Source organism: Achroia grisella, unplaced genomic scaffold, assembly GCF_030625045.1.
Source record: "Achroia grisella isolate CSIRO2021 unplaced genomic scaffold, CSIRO_AGI_Agris_v1 utg516, whole genome shotgun sequence".
Taxonomy (NCBI): domain Eukaryota; kingdom Metazoa; phylum Arthropoda; class Insecta; order Lepidoptera; family Pyralidae; genus Achroia; species Achroia grisella.
In genome coordinates, this window is record NW_026712909.1 from 107,289 (window position 1) to 129,743 (window position 22,455).

Below are 22,455 nucleotides of genomic sequence, written 5' to 3' on the forward strand. Positions count from 1 at the left end.
GATCTTTTACTGAATTGAAATAAAATTCCATAACCAATGAAAAACCTAAAACTACTTAGGTATGACATAAACTTCGAAACTGTAAAATCATAACGTGGATTTCGAATAAACCACTTGATACACCCACACAAACGAAGGGAGCTTTTCACATACAAGGTGCTTTTGTGTCGGGGGCGGCGCGCCGGGTATAAATGCCCCAGTCGGCCATAGCAGCCCCACACCCGCCTGTGATCTCACTAGCGACACACGTACTCCATAAGCAACCTTTTATTTCCAAAATGTCTTACTACGCTAACAACGAATATATCATCGCCACAAACAATTCGATGAATGAAAACAAATACAACAGTGAGAAGATGAAGAACAGTGGCTTCAAAGCTCTCCTAAAGCCTTTGATGAAGATCATCAAGAAAACAACAAAACGGGTTCCCGCCAAAACCTGCGACACGTGCTACGAGGACGAGCAGAACCTGAACAACGAGAGGCTGGAGCGCAAAATTTATGCTGAAGTAGAAGCATGCCAATCCGGTGCTGCATTCCTCGTATACAATGAAGATTCCACATGCGATATTGTGCCAGTGACCCCTGAAAACTTCTACGTGCCAGTCCATTTCGCGAGAACAGAAGCCGGCACTTTCTTCTGGACGACAGTTTCGAAACACGAAGCTGACTTCGCCGAAGCACACTGCTACACCGAGTGCCAAACCCCAGAGCAGCAATATCCAATCATGCAAGACCGCTGGGTTCAAGCCTAAATCAAACAAATGTCGACAAAAATCAGTGTCTTCCTCGAAAGAAACCAGTGCTCGCTTCGTTGGTTTCTGCAATCGTCTGTGATGTTAGCTTTAATTTAGAATATTCAAGGTGCCATATAGGGTTAAATTAGAATTAACTTAGCTCAACATTCGTGATAACTCCTCGAAAGCTTTAATTGTATTTCGAATATGTTGTGATATTTTTTTAATATTGTTGTATTGTATAAATTAATATCGATTAGTGTATTGAGCTTAATGTGATCTTCCTTGTACGAGCTTTAATTTTTTTAGGATTAGTAATTTATTTATACTATAAATTGACTGGTTTTAGTCAATGAGAAAAATTGAAAATAAAATAATGATTGAACTTATTTTTTTGTTTTACTAGTTATTCTGATATATACATATTTTATTTAATCAGAAAATCGCAACAGGCTATAATAATAAGAGAATCACAGCCATACAACGTCAATTTGATGAGGTTGTTGCAAGGCTATAGATATTGGAGGCTTTATTCTGATATTCAGAAACTGGTTAGACGAGATGTCAAGTCAACGACGTTCACGGCGCGAGCCACTATACTTATAAGAAAAGTGGTTGTAGGCGCCGAGTCCGGTCGCGTTGCTTTTCTGCCCGCCATACTGGCCGAGCAACATTTTACTTGCGCGCGTGCGCACGTGTAGACCTCGAGGCGGACCTTGCTACTGGGTTTTTAATGGATGCTTTTTTAAATTGCCGCTCTTTTTGATGCCTCTTATTATTATTATTATTCATTTCATAATTATTAAATCATTCTGTTATATGTAAATTACTTTCTTTACGGAATGTATGTAGACACTATCAGATTTATTTATGTTTTTGTCGATAGTAACAACATTACAGTAACATTACTCTCATTTTCTTTTATTCATTAAGAATGTAAATGATATTCTTTCATGAATGACCCTTTGATTAATAAAATAAAATATATTGCCAACACAAAGAAAATATAGCTAATAGTATAAATTTATCTTGCAATTGACTATATATACTACATTCTTCCGTTTTATTTATTTCTGTCTTTCTAATTTTACGATTATGTGCTTATTGGACATCATGCACCCTAATTTCCCATCATCAAGTGATTTAGGAGGCGTATAGGCTAGAATGTAATATTAGTGTAGTGATGTTACATTCTTATAAGTACAATGCTAATTTTGATATTGACCTAAGACTACACAGGTAACATAAAATTATAAAACTTATTTTTATTTACTATTAATCTACATCAACATTAAAAACCACCCTTGTATTAACACTATTTTATAGTCAAATTAAACTACTCTGTACTACTTTTTTTAATAAATCTAACACACTGAGATTTTAATTACATGTCTACTAAATAAATCACTTTATATATGCTATAACTTCAATACAAAATCATGCGTCAATAAGAATATGAAACGATTATCATAAATTCTCTCTGTCCATACCTTAAACTAGGAAAAACTGTAAAAAGTTTTTAGGTTAAAAGCCTCACTACTCATTAGGTTATGGCAATCATACAGTCAAAATTAAAAAAAAAGAAATAACTACACACATTATACAATAATAAAAACAGTAAAAAGTGTCAAACATAAAAGTGATTCTATTTACACGATCTATAATTATCTATTTGCGCAAGCCATAAAAACTGCATGCATTATATGCAATTACAAAAGTGCATCAAAGCCTTCGGAACAAGTTCCAACGTGTTGCTGAAAATAAATTCACGAACAAGTCGAGACACGTTTCTACTATTCCTGTATAAAAAATCTTACTCTGTTGCACAAATTCAGTAAAATAAATGTATTATGTCTAACAAAAGATGCATCACAATTGAGTATTTAACCTGTGCCCATTCAAATATGATACACGTGCACTTTCTCTACTTACAAAAACAGAATTCATATTAAATTTAGGTTTCATTTAATTTTCATATTAATTAAACTGTACTTTTAATTAGGCATTGTAATTACAATTTACTACGAAAACTTATCTTACTTCACCTTTGAACTATTTCTATTATTAACAAGTTCAACTGTGTTATTGTATTTCATGCCTAGAAAAGTTTTCAATTTTTTCAAAAGAAGTTCATATAAAATTATTTCTACGTCAAAACAGACATTTGTTAAAAAAATAACCCTTATTTCATATTAGGTCAGCTAATGAAGTTTACAATTTCTATAATAGTATAGATGAAGTCATAAATGACTCTCACATTATATATTTTAAATCTATATAACTTTCATGTCCTTTTCGAGGTGGGTTTCAATTATAATAATATGGAACAACAGAATAACAAAATTATACACCATGCTAAGGTACTTTATACAAGTTATAAAGAGACAATAAAATAATTATATAAACAACTTGTACTAGTACTCGATGCTTCTATAAAAACACAACTAGCTACACAATTAGCAGTCATTTACACAAAATTGCAATATAGGTGTTATTGACTATACCTATATATTGAAATTACTACATGAAATCTACAGTTATAGTAAAATACAATATTGATAACATATACAAATATATATATATATAATAAAATTAATATACAATATTAATTTTAACACTACTTTGTCAAAGGATTCTCTAACATTTTAAAAAATATTGATGACTTTACTATATCAATGGTGAATAAATTATTAGTATCTATAACTAATAAGCTATAAAACTAAATAAATAAATTGCCCATTGGTCCAATACGTTTTCGTATCTTTCTGGTAGCGGAATGCATGGATTTGTTTCACGAAATATTTACTGGCAAAAACCTGATCCAGGACATTTTCATAATTCAGCAGCAGTTGTTGTATTAGTAGTTTTAGTACTTTACAAATACTATCAAGGAGAAAAAGTTATTAAATTTGTTAGTACTATAATTTCTCTACTGAAAACATTCCTGTTCACTGCCACCAGTTTTCAGGATTACAATATACAGTTACGCTTGCATCACCAATCATGCCAATATCGGTTTCAATATAATCTGCATTCTAATTAAGCACACGTTTCGAGCCGTATTGACACTTATGGCTTACGTCGCGCCAAGCGCCGCTAACCTGATATGCAAATCACCAAGCTATTCATTAAAAAGCACCCGATACCGCTAGCCGTCTCGTAATAATTACCAGAACATACGATTCCAACATCTATAATGCGTGGGTACTGTGTAGAGATAGCAAAGTGGTCCGGCATAATAATACCATACGCGGCGCTGCGACCGAGCCGTGAGAAATTTTGGCAGATGTTCAATTCCTTGACGTTGTACGACGAGTGAACGCTTATCTTTTTTTTCTTTCTCGAATTTAATAATACTCAGTTCGCTCCGGTATCGCGACGGCTCGTTCGTGACTCATCGGCGCATTGTCATGCACGTGTTCAATGCAACTCGGACGTTTGGGTTAGAAAGGATTTTTTGCAACCCTTACTTTTAAATTCCGCAACTCTTGCAAAATTTGGGTTAATTTTTTTATTATCAGCCGCTTCTAATTTCTTGGACACGTGCATTTACAATAAATAGTAGCGAAGAAATGTTTCAAAAGTATATGCCATGTGCAAGGGTTTATAGACTTCAATAGAAGAAGGGTCATTGAAACTGGTTACGGAACATATTATTAGACCTGTAGTAATTATGATCTATGGCTAATTGAAGATTGCGCTGCGCCGCTGAGTTAATTAGTTTTCGATTACAATTAAATTACTGTTAGGGTGTCGGTCGTATAAAAGCAATTAGAGCAACATTTAAAAGCATTTCACGCGGCTTATCATTTATAGACTGGGAGCAATTACCTGCTTACAACAAATGTAATCACTTAATGGAAAAAATAATATGATAACCAGTACTTTAGAGTATGAAATCTTTTATTATGTTATTATGGAACTTGCAGTTTATAATCTTCTACAAGATATATATGTGTGACTAGTTTACAATCAGTATTATTCTATTTGTCATCTACACACACTTATTTTAAAAGTTCATAATAACCTAATAAATATGAATATATATCATTCACATTTTAATAATGTTTCTGTAAATGCAATATTTTCCTAACTTCTTAGTCTGTAGTGGCCAAATAGTATTTAATCAATTTTTAATCACCTCTAAATTTTTTTCACATATTAGTACATATTTTTAAAGAATAAAAATATATTTTGTAGTATAATATATAGCACCTAATAATACATCTTAGTCAGTTATGGGTCCCCGCTAGCGACCTTCCCGCACAATCAAAACACACGTTCATTGAATAGACAACAAAATAGAACAATATAGACACCTGTGCAATCTCCAGTAACAGTTTGAGTGGTGATATCATCCCGTGTGTGCTCAGATGATGGCACATCGAGTCAACACGCGACTTGCGTCAAAGCGATGAGCTGGCAATGGTAATGTTAAGGCTACATTTTATAAATTATTTATCTCTACTTATTATTCTCAATATACATTACTCTATATACATATACAATAAACATACTCTACACTTACATTAAAAAATGAAAGGTTGTTTGTAATGAATAAAATTACAAATAAATATTTGGCACATAGAGGCTAAAATAAATAAAAAAATCAATTTCAAATCTCTTCAATAAATGAATCCATACGAATTTGAAGTTGACCGCTAGTTAAGTATAAAACAAACATGCAGAAATCTTATTTATAATGACTTGAAATACTTAGAACATACTTATGTATGTTCTAAGTATTTCAAGTCATAATAAATAATAATAAAAAACTAAATTGCATATAAAAAAATAGGTATTATAAATATTTGGTACAAGTATACTTCAGTATTTTGTCAACATAAAATTGTAAATAATACGATTCTTAGTAAGTCAAAATAACACGCTCTAGATTAACACACTGATATCATCACCTAAGTATCGATATTAATTTGTTTGTCCAGTTCTATTGGAATAAAACTTTTTAAATTTATTGCTCGCGTTTGTGAGAAGGTTATAGACACAGTAAAAGTAATTTACAGTAAGTGGCGCTAAGCGGTACTTAAATATGTCAGGCTTAGCTCATATTAGGTACATCTATATTAAACAAAAACTAACATCTTAATCTCTCTCTCTCTCTACTAATCTACGTCTGTCATATTACTCATAACTATATATTTTTTTAATGATATTAGGTACTACAAGTATATTATCTTCAAAGTTTCAAACGCAATGTGCCAGATACTAGTTCGAGTTTTTTTTGACTGCATAAAGAAATCATAATCCTTAGATGTTTGTTTCTCGATTCTATAAGTTAATAATGAGTAATGACAAATTACATTATCGATTCAAACAAAACACGGTGCGAGTGGAAATATTCGGTGTTTACTAAATTCTCCATAGTTACAGAGACAAATATGCCTATTAGATTTTCAAGCTATCTATAATACATATTGTGAGGAAGTTATTAAAAATCGATAGATAGCAATAAAATTATTGTTTCCCTTAACAAAAACAAATAATGTATGAGTCAGGGTCTTGTTGACGTCGACTCCTTGTACAACTGATAAAACTTATAGTATGAAATATCAATATTTACGAAATAGCTGACTGTTGTACTCGTGCCAAAATAAAGGTCAATTTACAACTAGATAACAATTTTTTTTGCTTAACTGATTGTAAATGCATGCCATACAAATTTAAACTTAGATATTTATACATAAGCCTTATAGGATTTTTGTGTGTTATAGACTCTATCACCAATAGATAATATGGTCTTTGCTTATGTAGGGATAAACGTAGGCTACAAAATCATAGACAATTGTATATGTACTGACTTATTTATACTTCAGATAATCTATATTTACTTTTTAACAAAGTAGAGTTAATCTGATGTAAACCAGACAGAGTATAGAGAATGTACGACATGTAAAAACTCCTACTAATTTAAATAAATATAGTAGTAAAATGGGTACTTAATCTATACTAATCGTACCTACCACGATAAACCTTTGGTATTTAACTTTAACACTTTCATAAATTATAAACTAGACAACAGAAATGTAGAAATTTTTAGTATGTTTATAACCATTAAAACTACATTACTACTAAATCATATCAGCTGGATTGAGCAGGCAGTATAATATGGAAACTATTCTAAGGCGCTTCAAGGATAACCGAATGTATTGCTTATGTTCTTCTTTTCATCCTCGTCATGTCATTATTAACTACAATATTAACACCAAGAAAATCACTAGTAATCACAGAATTCACAGACTAAATATATAGACGCTAAGAAACACAGACAATCTCGTTAGATATACTCCACAAACACAATTTAAATTTTCATCTCTCATATTACAGAAATATTTCTCAGAATTCACTATGATACTAATCGCACAAAAGTTAATGTCCAGAGGTATCCAGATACCGTTACTTCCTGGTGGATGACACAAAAATAACTGTATCCCAAATGAATCGCTAACATTTATACACGCATCACCCTCCTAAATTCCATTACATTCCCACGAACTTCATACACTTTGACCTTAAAGTCCCTTTCATTCTTATTGTCTGCAAAAATCATTGTCTTGCAAATACTTCCGTCTCCCCATATCTATTACTATTATTTAGCGCCTTGTCGGCATTAGTTTGCTCGATCTCCGCTAGATGGCGTTGGGATCTACACTTAAATTTTATATAAGCGTATGATAGTAGAGTGACATTAATAACAGAATGACAGTAGCAATATTGAAAATAATAAGGTGATAAGGTAATAATAAATTAATTATTCCTTTAATTTCTTTCCCTTGTGTTAAAAAATATGCTCCATTTTTACACAGTATAGTTTTGATAAGCGAGTACGACTAACTACTAGGGAGATGGCAATTAAAACTTAAATACCAAAAACCAAATTAACTAGAAATCATTGCATCAATATGCAATATAATATTAAAATAATAATAGTCAATGCATACTCAAATCAAATAAAAATACCTATAAATAATAATTGGATTATTTTATTTCATGAGCAAATAAATATGGACATATTGCATATTTTTATAATTATATCTTTTTAGTATAAATAAGAAATTTATTTTAACCTATATTAATTATTTAATATAAACTTTTTTTTTTATAGTATAAAATATTTTAAAGAATAATATATATCAAGATTATAATGTTTTCTGTTAATGTTATGTGATTATGGCTAAGAAATTACGTAGCACTTCTACGAGCTACGAAGCACTTGCGGTAATTGTTTCTAATGATATTAAACAAAATAATATTAAAAGTATACAGTTCCTTTAACTTTACTACTTTCAAATCCATTATAGATACAACTATAAGTTATAAGTAATGTCATAAAGTATCTGAAGATTTATTTTTTGGTACGCAACTCTTAAATATCTACTAATACTTAACGGATTTTAAATATACTATTATATATAAAAATCTACATTATACTGACAAGATCCCTATACTATAGAGCAATTACCATTATGTATTATAAGAGTTAATGAGAAACAAAATTAACAAAACAAAATTAAATATATGTAATAACTTGTAATGCTTAAAAAAAGGTTTGTACACACAACTGTTTTAATTTAATTTCGACGGACTTATATGTATATGCAGACAAAACCTTCGAAATAAGTCCATGTAAACAATTGTAGACAAATATACCGTAGTAAAAAAAAATATTACGCAGATTCATACAAAAATTATTTTGTCCTTAGTGACGCAAGCGCGGGTATATAAATACCATATACCAATACCATACCAATAATACTATATAAAAATATAAAACAAACTATACATAGAGAAATAAATTTAAAATAGGAACAGGTTTTTGGTAATTTCATAATTGGCAATCATGACACGGTCATTTAGTAATATAGCCTATAGCAGTGTATAGCGTAGATGGCAGACGCCCGGTGTTCGCGGGCCGTGGGAACGGCGACAGTTGCGCGCGCCTCGCACCACCTGCCCCCACTGCTAAAAAACGCCATTCGAAATTCAAATTCGGGATGTTTCACATGACCTTGGTTTTTATTTAATTTTCCATTGAGTCGTAGTGTAACTGATTTTTTATAGTTTTTTTTTAATAAATTTCATTTGCGCGGGTTTTTTAGATAATTAACTTTTTGACTACAATAGATATAAATGATATATACAATAATAAATTACCTATATCATACGAAGGAAAATTTGTAGACAGTATAATTTTAGCTATTTTTTTTAACGGTACGTACCTATACTTACATATGTTCAAAAATATAAGAGTAAATCACGTGGTGTTATTTAAAATTGTTTAACTTCATAATATATATATATACATATATATATTTATGTTGGCTAAATTTTAAATATCTTACTGAAAATCTAAAAGATTCTAAAATTAAATTTTCAGGAATAACTAAACATATACCTATTTTATTATTTTGCTTTCATGCTACCTATTTATACATATATAACTTAGTTTTGTAAATCTAAAATTTTCTAATAATTTACAAATAATGAAATACAGTTACCTTTATTATAATTAAAAAAAAATAATAGAACCTATGTATCTTAAGTAAAATAACATGCATGCCATAGAGTTCCTTCTCTAGGTAATAAAAATAATGTTATCTTCCAAACCCGCCATCAGAAAAGTTAGTAAACGACATGACATCCATTATACCGGTTTCTTATCGACATTTACCGGAGCATCATCGCATGGATCCGCTAAGTCCGAGGAAATTTTTTGTGCACGCGTCAACCGCTGATCGCGCGTAAGTGCACCCCGCTCGCGCCATATGTCGCGTGGATCGTGGGAACGGATCTCGCCATAAACGCAATGTGTGCTCTTCTTTTCTCAACTATCGTCGCTTGTCTGCACACTCTTTATAGCTTACGTTCGAAATTTGAATTTAAATCTCTTTCGGTAAGGTTCCATTTTCAAACTTTGATCTGAGTATCTCAAGCCAAGTAGAAAGTAATCTTAAAGATATAGGACAAAGAACTCACTTTTGAAAAAGTTATTGAGTAGTTAAATTCTAGTAAGATCTTTTTACGCACATGCCCTCTATTGATTGACTGTGTATTATGATTACTCGAGACCGAGGCTAAGTACGCGTGAAAAGGTTGTTTAGGTGTGTGTTAAGTATAGTGTTTATTATTATAATGTTTAAGTCGAATACTTAAACATTATAATAATCAACACTATACTATAATTGGAAAAGTTAGTCTTCTACTATTAAAAATTATACATACAGAACTGCTGTCTTAAATATTTTGAGAATAATATCTATCATATTAAGTATTAGTAAAGTGCATAAATAAAACAAACAATATGTGAAAATAAATAAAGTAAAATAATTCATCTTAAAATAATAAGGAACAAGAATAAAAGATCTGCGGACAGTAACTATTAATGCCCTTCCATTAGACGTCACAGAAAACAGATATCACCTCTATAAATAAAAAAAAACATAAGAACGAGGGGTAGACGCGCAACTGGCTCGAGCGATCGTGGGAACTTGACGGGTTTTTAAAATATAGAACACTATAAGAAAAGGTGCAATTCTTTTTTCTGCTCTATGTTTTTATCTGCCAGTAGGCAGCCGTTCGTACTGTTCAATAAGTTTTGAAATTGGAATCTTTAGAATTGTTGTTTGTCTCCATTTAAAAGTTAGAATTAAAAATAAGGCAAATAACACAATAAAAATAAAATTATTGAATACACAGCACTTACAGTACTTAGATAACGGTATAGAATAAAAAGTGTACCATTAATTGTTTAGGAATATTATAAATACCTGTATTTGTGTAACCACGTTACCTTCAGAACTTTTGTTATCAGAACAGTTCCTATATAAAAATATACATAGACGTGAATATAATGTACATATAATAATAGTATTTTCGGTTATAATTGAACTATTACCTAGTATAGAATAGAAAATAATCCTAGCAATTGTTAGAATATACTGAGATCTTTAATTTTTATCTAAGACAAAAGTTTAGAAGAGATTAAGGCATCTGAAAACCATCATGAGCGCTAGACTAGCTATAGATTCTTTTATTTTAATTCTTAAGTTATCTAGAGAAATAGGTACACATACCACAAAGATATAAGTTTAGAGGTAACTCTTTTAAGGTATCTAAAATAGAAAACGAGAATAATATAAAAAGCAATGTCTAAAAAAACGAAGTGCAACTAACAGTGCGACATCGATCAATTCACTTTTTACTGCTCGATTCCACACTTAACCCTAGGAGTTCGAAGTGCATCTGCCGTTACAAAAGAAACCCCGCATTATGCTGGCACGTATTTTTTCTTGACCTCGATAGGTCTTTATGCCCAAGGGGCGAACCGTGGGAACGATCTTGCACAATCCGCCGTTTCCTTGGCCATATGCGACAGAAAAAAGTGCAATTATTTATTCCCCTCGAAGAAAAGGGGAGTTGTGAGAACGTGACCTAACAATGCGCTTCCTTACTTACGATACACAATCTCGCAATGTCGTCACAGTTTAATTTTAGGCTCTCTACAGTTGGCGGAGATCCTACATTACGATATCACAAGTCCCGTGTTCAATGTTAACAAATAATCCTAATAACGTTACTTCAAAATTGGATCGGGTTTTTTAAAATCGACACTATGCCAGTACGATTTAAGTTGAATTCTTGTTTTACAATTATGGACATATAGCGTTTTATTGTATATATAGAGAGTTTCTTCAATACAGATTAATGTGTACGTTATGTGTACACTGAATGGTATTACGCGTGACCTTTAGATAGGCGATTGTACGAAAATGATAATCGATCTCGCTTCGTTGGCTGTGGATTTTTATTGAAAAGCCTTGCAAATGTAAAATAAGTTCATTTATTACTTATACATTGCATATGATCTTTTTACATTGCTTGCATTGAGTATCACTATATGAAACCAATCTAACTACCTGAATGAACCAAATCTAATCACTATACCAAAATATTTATGTTATAAAGGTCAATCATCATAGCGAAAAAAATACTTTTGTACTTATTTGTTTTAATGCATGATGGTAGAGTTGTGCTCCCGCCTACATTTAACGGTATAGTCCACGTGAAGGTCCCATATGGGCCATTTTCTGCCAGAGAAAAGACGATTGTCTTCTCCTGCAGTGGAACTTACTTACTTGTAATGAGAAGAAAGAATAAATAAGAATGATCTGTAGAATGATTCAGTGGGATAAATACAATACGCTGTATCTAACCGTGTATTAAAACCACAAAGCTGCTTGAAGAAAATTATTATTCAGTTACGCTATTTTTCTTCAGATAATTGACTACACATTTATCATACAACATGAACGTGTGAATGAGAATTCCTTTTATCCAAAGCAAACATTATATTGATTTATACAATAGATACTACATATTTTGCATACAATATAGCTACGTTCAGCGACATTGAATACCAAGTAATGTACAGTAATATATTGTATTAAATACACAGAATCAGATAACGGAATGCATTTCTGTATCTATTAGAGCTGTAAAAGTAACAGTGATATGTTATTTTATATGTTTGTACCAGTACATTTTTATAAAAAAATGAATATCGATAAATAATTAGCTTTGATAAGTTTACGTTATTGCTTAGCTTATTCGTAGCTATAAGATTATGGATGATTGTATGCATAATAATTGTAGAGTACAAGTAATTATCTATAATGTAAAATCTGTTATAAATTTATAATTTGTATTATATTACATTAGGTACCTATCCTAAGATATATTTATATAATCCATATTACTTATTGACTGTACTGATATCCTTCAATAGGTGAAACTATTTAAAAAATAACATATTTATTACATGTAATTATAAAATAGGTCACAACATAGTGATATATTAAACATAGATAGGTACAAAGATGTTTTGACAAAATTACAATAGCATGTGCTGGTGGTTATTCTATTTTTCCTAATTTGAACTTCAATCTGTATTTTTGTAATCTCATTTAAAAAGAATAAGACCTACAATTCTTATCAGTTCTTCTTAGCTCGAAAGCACTCCGAACCAATGGTAGATTTGAAATATCATAAGAATCTGTAATAGACCTACATGAAAAAAGATATATTTTTTAATTTGATTTGATAGATCTCACAATTAAGTACAGTCATATTGAATCCTAGATAATAGTTGCAAATTTAATAACTTAACCACTTTTGTAGTTTATCCATCAACCAAAAATCTGACGTCTAAAATTCTGCCCATAATTTATTCATATGAGGTATTTTAATATGCCTTTATTTTATCCTGAGCAATTAACATAGCTCCATCTAGTCCCACGGTAAACAGAGCTTGGTACTAGACAACTGATAGAAATACTTAGATACTTTTATTTGTTAATACATACATAATGTACCTAGAAAACACCCAGACCAATACAAACAATGCGAGGAATAAAATTCGCGACCATCGGCGATAAGGCGGTGTGCTAAACATCTAGGCCATTAAATAAGGCATTAAAATCTCTAATATGAATAAATGAAGATTTATACATTGTAAATAGCAATTTAGTACCAACATAATAGCAATTGGTATATCCATAGCTCATATTATTGCGATGTCACGTTCGTTGCCGCGACGCCGTCGAATTTACAAGACGTAAGCACCGCATTGCGCACGCGCAGCACGAGCAGTCGGGGTCGCACGCGCACCAATTAATAACCCCAATTTACATGAAACTATACTGATACTGTTTATTTTTTACACTTTCTGCAAATTTCAGTACATTTTATAGATGAATAAAATCTATAGTAGACATTTATTCTAGAGATTTGGATTGCCCGACAGGCTTTTTAAGGCTTTATCAATTATGAGGTAGGTGTATTTTAATTCTGTGTAATTGTTGGTATGAGAACAAATTCCTGACAATAATTTGACCTGAGATGTGATTATTTCTAAGAGTACGTACAGCACAATATAAATTAGGATTCACCAACGAGTTTCTTTACCTTATTTGACAAAATCTTTCAATTTTCCTAAATATTTATTGACATATTATAAAAATATTTCTTAAAGTTACATACTCTCAAGAAGGTTATGTTAATTAATCATTCAAACCATATTTATTCACATCATGTTCTATATCATGAGGACCAAGCATCTGAGACCCCGATCAAGATGCATATCACCCGGGTCGCACGCGCAACAGTTATTTGAGATATTAGCGACTTGCAACCATAATTCTTGACTGTCCTTTGAGAGAAAAATATTTATCAAATTGTATAATTTAAATCAAATAAATACCCATTTTTAATATAAATGTATTTATTATATATTGTTTATTATTACGTCACGTTCTGTAAAGTCACACTCGTGCATTATCCCGAGAATAACGCGCGCGCAGCACGAGTAGCGGTCGGGGTCGCACGCGCAACAATTCCACTAACGCGTTGCACGCTACAAATTTGCAATGCATTGTTCAGACTCATTTACATAGGTACATACACAAATAGCGCGTAAATTAAAATAAATGTAAATATTAAATGGATGGAGTCAGAAAAGTGATTTTCTATTATTTATTACGAATTTGACTTGTATTCCATGACTTGATGTTTTTAGTGTGTGAAAAATAAACCAACCATGTTTTTTCTTGGTCTCGGAATATGAAGTGTCATAAATGTGAGCTGAGTGTGTAGTTTAGTTTAGTATATGTACCTACATTATCTAAACTTTACCGATAGTATTAGATAAACTGAGGAGTAAGGGTTGAGAAGGGATTGTTAATACAGAAGCAGAGTGGATTTCTTAAACTAAATTTTTATACAAACAATTACTTGTACATACCTATATGTTATTATGAGTTATATATATGTTATATGAGTACTAAATGTTATTAAAATTAATACAAACATTTCAACTCAATTAATTTAAAATTAGTCTAGTTCTGACAGCAGTTTCGTAATAACTATCTACTTAACACACTATACACAATTATAATCTCGAAATATGCATATTATCTACTTACAAATTCTAACTTAATGCAAATTAAGAATTACTCAAGTTATCAAGAAGTGGCATTTCCGCCACTTTCATTTCGGTATAGTCGAATAGTTATTTCGCAATTGTAACTCAGTGTGCGGCCACTTTATTTCATTGGCACGAGTGACCGGAGCGGGCTCACGCGCGGCGGTTCGCGGGGTGCGGGCCGCGGGGGACGTCTGGCCCGAGCCCGACCGTGGGAACGCTCTGCCTTTAACGTGTCGCACGTGCTCGAGACGCTACTACAAGCACAACGAGCACGAAAGAGACGCTAAACATAACCCACTTAAGCTAGAACGAGAGACACAACATTCTACATTCAAATGAAAGCAAAAAATTACACGACAATAAAATAACGTGAACCAACAATAATTTGTGAGCGTTCGAATTTCTTTTGGAGCGTGAAAGGGACAGAGTTCTTTGTAATGGAGCTGATTTATTGAATTGCGGGCGAGGCGATGTGCTTGCTACTGTATTTAAGAACAGCTTATAACGCTGGTCCATGATTACAATGAAATAAATTGTTGCCGAGTTTATAATCGTAACTGGTTCGCTACTGAAACATGACCAATGAGTCACTCCGAGCTAAGTAGGTTTCGACTAAAATACTGAATATTAATAAGCTTTCTAACTTGTTGATAGCTTTATCGTGATTAATGTTTTATTACTATTATTGTCGTAGAATATAAAAACTACTAATTGAATAACTACTGTCACTCAATTACACTTAAACGGCTGTACAGATTTGAATGTAATTTGATATATAGAAGTTTTATATTATAGTAAGACATATGTGTTTATCTAGAATATGAAGGGCTATTGCGAAAGCTTTCCCATGGCCATCGGCGATATGTTCAAGGAGGAATAACCATTAAATTTTAAGGCGGAAAGAATTTGGCAGTTCACATTCAAAAGATTTTGCTCGCGTTAAAAAAGTTATAATCTGTATGGACACAATATATAGATTATATAAAACTCTAGGACAAAAGTAAACATACTTCTGACCTAAAAAAAATATGCCCGTGGTGCTATTTTATAGAGGAAGTCACTTACCATCAGGCAGGCCATCAGCTTGTTTGCCCTTGTAGACATATTAAAAAAAACATAATCAGTATTTACAAAGTTATCTACACTCGGTTGCTCCTTATTAGGTTTACCCGGCTAACAGATTCTTACACTGATATTCAAGAAAGTTAACGTACAAATTTTAAACATGAGTTAACACGTTGTAAACAAGGAAGATGGTTAAAAAATACCTCCTTAGTCGACCTTTGACAGCAGTGGAGCATATGTCGAATCTCAAACCAGAACGCAGGTCAGGTTACGGTCACATTTGGTGACCACACGGGTTTAATGAAATGTCGCAAAAACTGGTCGGTCCGTGTGTGTGGTACGGGCCCATAGACAATATCTTGGAAATTAATACAGTGCTATTTAAACTGTACCATATAGAGCATTTCTAAGAAAAATCTCTCTTAGGGGGTCTAAATAACTTGATTTAGTAATGAATAATTATCGATTATATAGCATGAACTTCTCATATTTATTCATCTTCCTCGATAAAGCAACTATAAATTTGGCTGGGATAATTTTATTATGTGTAGACTAATCAAAAGTAATAATGTATTCTATAATAATAAAACATTTTAACACACATAGATATGACCAACAAAAGATTTTATTTAGATTAACAAACCTCGTGTACATGAGGTGTGATAAGAATATGCATTTGTAGAGAGGAGTACAAAAAAACTATTATTGCGTGAAGAAGAATCTTTTTTATTATTTGATTTAGGCATATTATTTTAAAAGTTGTAATAATAAAATATTGCGTAGTTACAAATTTTAATAATAGATGCATCTCCATATGCAGCAGCGAGACAATATTGTTATTTTTTAAATAAACCACCCTCGAAGACAACCAAGAATACTGACGTAACATAAGGTGTTTTTGTCAAAATCAATGTAACACGATCTTCGCATCCGGCCTTCGAGGACCTGATTTAATAGACTGACCTACACGGTCCCTATGCAAAAAGAGGTATTGACCACTACACATTTGTACTTATTCAAAATTGAACACTAAAGCACAAGAGATACAGTAAAATTTTGTTGTTAGCTCGGATCTTTTTAAACCGTTGAGTAGTTTGAAGACACGGGATGAACAATTTTTATTGTTAACTCAACTATACAAGCATTCATTGGCTCGAACGAAACCAAATTGCGAACATCCGGGGTTGTCTATACATTGCGGCCATTCTACAATAATTTTTAACTATTCACATTGGCCATAACAGGAAAATTGCTGCCTCTTTCAATGTTAAGTAAGGTCTCGCATTTTACAATAAAAGGGTAATTTGATATTGCAGATTGCTTATCTAAAGCCCGACAAATATACAGTTGGGAGATAAATATTATACTTGAATTGTATTATTTACCTGATATGAATTAATAATTTATCAAGGAAACCAAAGTAGTTGCACCATTAATTCTAGTAAATAAAAATATGTACAAATAAACAACGAAGATTTTTACATCTTATTAAAGAAATAATAGTAATGCAAAAGTATGGAAACTGCCTAAAAGTAGATTTTTGGTGATCTTAAAATTTCCACATACACTCATAAATAACGACATTCAATTATTATTATAACAATAACGAAATTCTGTTGCTAACAGTAGGTTCTTATAAATTATATTCCATAAGTATTCGCGACTTCCCGATCAAATTGCGTTATAGCTAATTCTTATTAATTATCAAACACTACATGAAACTATAATAACAAAATTTCAGCAACTTTAGCAGAACTTTAGCGAATGCGTACTAAACATTCTGGTAATCGATTTGACCAATATTTTCCTTGAAACATCTTACGACCGAAATATACCTATCTTCGTACTTTTCGAAAATTATGATGATATAATAATTATGCCGCGGCTTCTTACATCATGATTCCCAAATTGAGAAATCAACCTTAAACTTTATTACTGAACCTTTCACTGCCAGAGGCTGATGTTGATCCTGTACAATGCTATTATAAAGTCGTTAATTTACATAATAAATTGTCTGAAACTCAATAAACTTTACATTGTTTTTCTCATACAACTTTGATTTATCATTTCCTTTGTGTTTAATTACTTTGTCGGAGTTTAATATAGTTTATTGTAAGTCTTATGCGTCAGTGCCTACCTCCATCACAACTATTATGTCCCTATTTAGCTTACTTCCTAAGCTGTATTTTGGTATGAATGTAAGATATGGCAGTGAAATAACAAAGTATATTGTCCTCAGCAATGGCAACACATGAGATGGCGGTCACGTGACAGATACAGCTATATGACATTTTAGTCCGCAGGAATGGCAGTACGTCTCGTACTGACCGTCGTATGACAGGAGTCATATGACAAGATGTCCACGGTGTAGTTCCTGTATATTGATACAGTTACTAATTCTCATTAGATGGAGTGTTAGCTTGGTAGAAAAAAGAAAGTGCTCACTATTTTGTAACAAATAATCATTGATAAAATTAAATCAACGCAGTCTGGCAAAGTGAAATGCAACCATATCTTGGATATACTTATATATGATGTTTGTTATATTTAACGTTTTTAATAACATTTTCTTTTTAATGATTTATGTTATTAGTCTATAAGAACATGTACCAGCAGTGATACTTACACTGACATTATAATGATTATTTATGGACAAGTTTTTCATATAAAAACAATTCACTATACAAGATACTGACGAAGTTACCATAATTGTTGATACAATTGATCTTATAAATAATTCCTGTAATAATGGTAAACGTTAAAAGCAAGTCCGTACATGTCCGTCTGACAGACAGTTAACAACATGTTTAGCCAACTTCAATAACAACATTCATCTCATTGCTTATTTTCGTTTCAATTAACTCAAAATATTGAAGTGCGAGTGAAACATGGGCTACGTTGTCATTAATTTGCCCTGCGTTTTTTAGTGCTACGACGCTACGCGCTACGTCTATCCCTCGTTCTGTCTCGCTCACACTCGTTATAGCTAGCTCAGTCGCGCACGCGCAGTGCACGCGAACCGCTCTCGCGCGGGCACTTCCTGCGCGCGCGCCTACAGCCCGTCAAGCCGAGCTCGACTGTGGGAAAATGCGGCAGGTGTTATGCGGGATCGTGAACAACCAAGCATTACCATTCACATTATTCAACGATAAATAATAATAATAAGAAGCCGTGGAGCGAGCGGCAAGCACGCGCAGCGTCCTCGCCTCACATACTAATGGGTGGTGTGTGCATGTGTGCGTGCGTCTTAGATTATCTATGTATGCTGTATGAGATATGGTGAACGTATCTTTTATGGGGCTCGTGTGGGCGGGCGCGCGTCACGGATTTAACATTGGATTAACTTTCGTTAATTGTTTTGGGTTAGCTGACCATTTATGCTTCAATGACTAATTGATTTTTGTTTTGAACACATTACATACTATACTTAGGTACACTGTAGGCACCTATAACACGCTCATGAGTTCAAACGTCCGGCATTTAAATGGAAATCCCTTATCAATATTGATTTGGTGCCGCTTTTTTTAATTTTATAAAAAACTTCATAATTTTATATTAATTATCTTATAAATTATAATTTTTAAGACCTCAAAATAAAATAATGAATATATTGATAAAACCGTATTTTTATTTTATTTTTTATAATATGGATTGAATTAATAAATTGATGTAATTTTACACGATATTATTGAATCGTAACGCTTGTTTTTTTTACAACTACAATTTGAACCATGGATTACTAAATAATAAAATATCACTACACTGTCAAAATATTTTTCTTAGTCGCTATCTACCTATATTTTTTTAAGATTATTTTAATACCCTAATATTATTAGTATGAGTACCTACACTAATTATGATATGTGTAAAAATACATTAAAAACCATTAAGTGTTGGAGTAATACCTCGGTCAATGTAATTACAAATCCCTTCCATACTGATTACAGAATAGCAATTACTATACTTCCACGGAATAGCAATTATGTGTGCGTATAATCCATTCAAGGTATGGCGTGTTGCTCTTGAGAGCAAGGAACACACTCCGTTCGCTTTAAATTGACATGCTGAACATGTCCCTAAATACGATATGATATTTATAAAAATGACAAATTTCAAAGAAAGAGTAAAATATTTATTCCGTGCTCTTTAGTTATTTTAGGAAATCGACTTTAATTCATGTAATAAATTTACTTCAACTACACAATCTATTTTCAGATAACCACTTTGTTTTTTGGTGAAAATGTTTCAGTTTTATAACAATGCTCTCTGTTTCTCATTCAACAACTAACCCTGTGTTAACCTTAAAAATATTTCATTTGACGCAGTTTAATGTCAAATTATGTACAATTTAATTTAACTTAATCCTGAGGAATGGTATCCACGGAAGACATAAAGTATTTTATGACGTTGTTTAAATTTTCCATGTTTTCAGTTTATTACACAGCCTATTATTTTTAAAACGACATTGACAGCATCACGAATCAGAGAGTGAATAAATAATAATATGATGTTGACAGCTATAATTTAACAATATTGCCGGAATTACGGTTACCTCTATCCATCAAAGGTCTCTTGGCTTTTTCGTCATACCAATTACATAAAACAAAGTTATAAATAAATCTGCAAATGCCGTACGTTAAGATTCATTGACCGGACTATACTACGCAGGTATTCTGCATCAAGAAATCTTATCTTAGTAATTGTCGCGTGAGTCATCATCTCCCGTCCAGAAGGACACGCAAGTACCAGTTGTTACGTATTCATCCTATAAAGTATAAAACTATTATACAGAATATTGATAAATCATCCCAAACTTATTCCTAATTGGTGCCTTTCATCTATTTTCATAATAATAATATCTGTAATTTTTCAAACAACTCACAAATTTTTGCAATTTGCTTTGGAAGCTGTTTCGGTTGCAAGGTTAGGAGGAGATAAGGCAGTGAAATAATTAGGATAAGAGGCAATTTCTTAGTAGTCTTCTGGAGTGGTAATGTATAAGTTGCGGGTGTCGCAAATATTTTATTTTGGTTTGCGCTTGGTCGTATCTAATCTGGTGTGAGACGATAACTAGATCTAAGATGTAGCGCGCTTATCAGAAGAAATCTATACACGATAGACTTGAAGAATCCAGGCTTGTATTTAGGATCACTCAGCATGTTTGTCATTCTAATTAGGTTACATTTTTTTTATCAGTCCATGAATACAGATAAATACAAAAATAGCTACCTAATTAACGTATAAGATATAAATATCTATTGACGTAATAAACTAACTGATATAATTTATGCCTATCCATAATGTGACTAAATCCAATTAAATCCTAAGCTACAAATTTATACATTTAGTAATACTTGAAAAATATAATTTGGTAAGTATATATTATGACTTGAACAAAAAATATACTCTACAATTTAATCCGTTTAAAAAACTTAATGCGATTAGTAGTATATACCTAATTATATTAAAATTCCAATATAACACATGCGTGTTGAATTAAAATTAATACCTGTAATATAAATTTTCAACACGCGTCCGAAGATAATCTTTTTAAAGTAGGTCGATAGCGGGTGATTCATTGATAGTGTTTATTAATTGCGAATATAAATACCCAATTACTCCATTCATGTCCATAATATAATATACAGCTTATAATTATTTGTTTAATGACTGTTATAAAATTACTGAAATTGCTTGATCCATACTATTATTATAAATACGAAATTATGTCTGCCAGTCTGTTTGTGACCTTATCACGACTAAACGGATCGTAATTCAGCCTGATCCAATGAAATAGATAGATAGACGAAATCTTTATTCGTATCAAAAATATTACAAACAAAATGCTATAACAAGTATATACATTAAGAAAATTATATATAAAAAGAAGAAAACATTTTTTTAAATTACATAGAAAATAAACATAATCGATACCGATACGAAAGCGTTGAGCTAAATAGATCATATTACGAGAAGAATATTTTTTAATAGCCTAATTTATGTTGCACTACTTAGCAAAGGTCTCTGAAATCAAAACATTAGCATTTTATTTTAATAAATCTGGAAGGGGTGGAAATAGATGTTGTAATTTAGTGCACAGAAAGTCGCGGATAACAGTTAGTAATAACATAAAATACTATTTTGAAAATAACTTGACCATGAACCTATCTATATATAGTTCTCTAGTCTATTTATTTAAACTGAAAGTTTAATAACACCATAATTTTATAAATAAAAGGCATTGATCCATTTAAGGCTGTAGAATTCTTTACAATTACTGTCGCGTATGAGTAATTGATAACATATGGAGAAGAAACCTTAGTGATGCAACCTTATTAGCATTACCCATTCATGCCTTACGCTAAATATTCATTCACACTTGGTAGTCAACCGGTATGGAATCTTTTACTACATCCTTTTTTATATTTACGCTTCAAACGCCTACTGGTATGAAAAGTATAGGTTCATGGTCTATTCTTAACGGCCTCGATAGTCTAGCGGTTTATTTACGATGGTCGCGGGTTCAATTTCTTGCACGACAATATTTGTATTTTTGAGTATGATTGTTTGTATTGGTCTGCATATTTTCTATGCTTATTATGTACGTATTTAAGAAGGTTTATCAGTTGATAAGTAGCCACAACAAAAGCTCTT

At 31.9% G+C, this 22,455-nt stretch overlaps 1 protein-coding gene across 1 annotated transcript; it reads left to right on the forward strand.

Annotated features, from left to right (window-relative positions):
• Window positions 1–223: 223 nt before the first annotated feature.
• On the forward strand, window positions 224–1,064 carry LOC131847224 (enhancer of split malpha protein-like). Its single transcript, XM_059196718.1, has one exon. It carries the CDS (start codon window positions 279–281, stop codon window positions 753–755), a length of 477 nt encoding a protein of 158 aa, XP_059052701.1. The 5' UTR covers window positions 224–278; the 3' UTR covers window positions 756–1,064.
• Window positions 1,065–22,455: the final 21,391 nt, after the last annotated feature.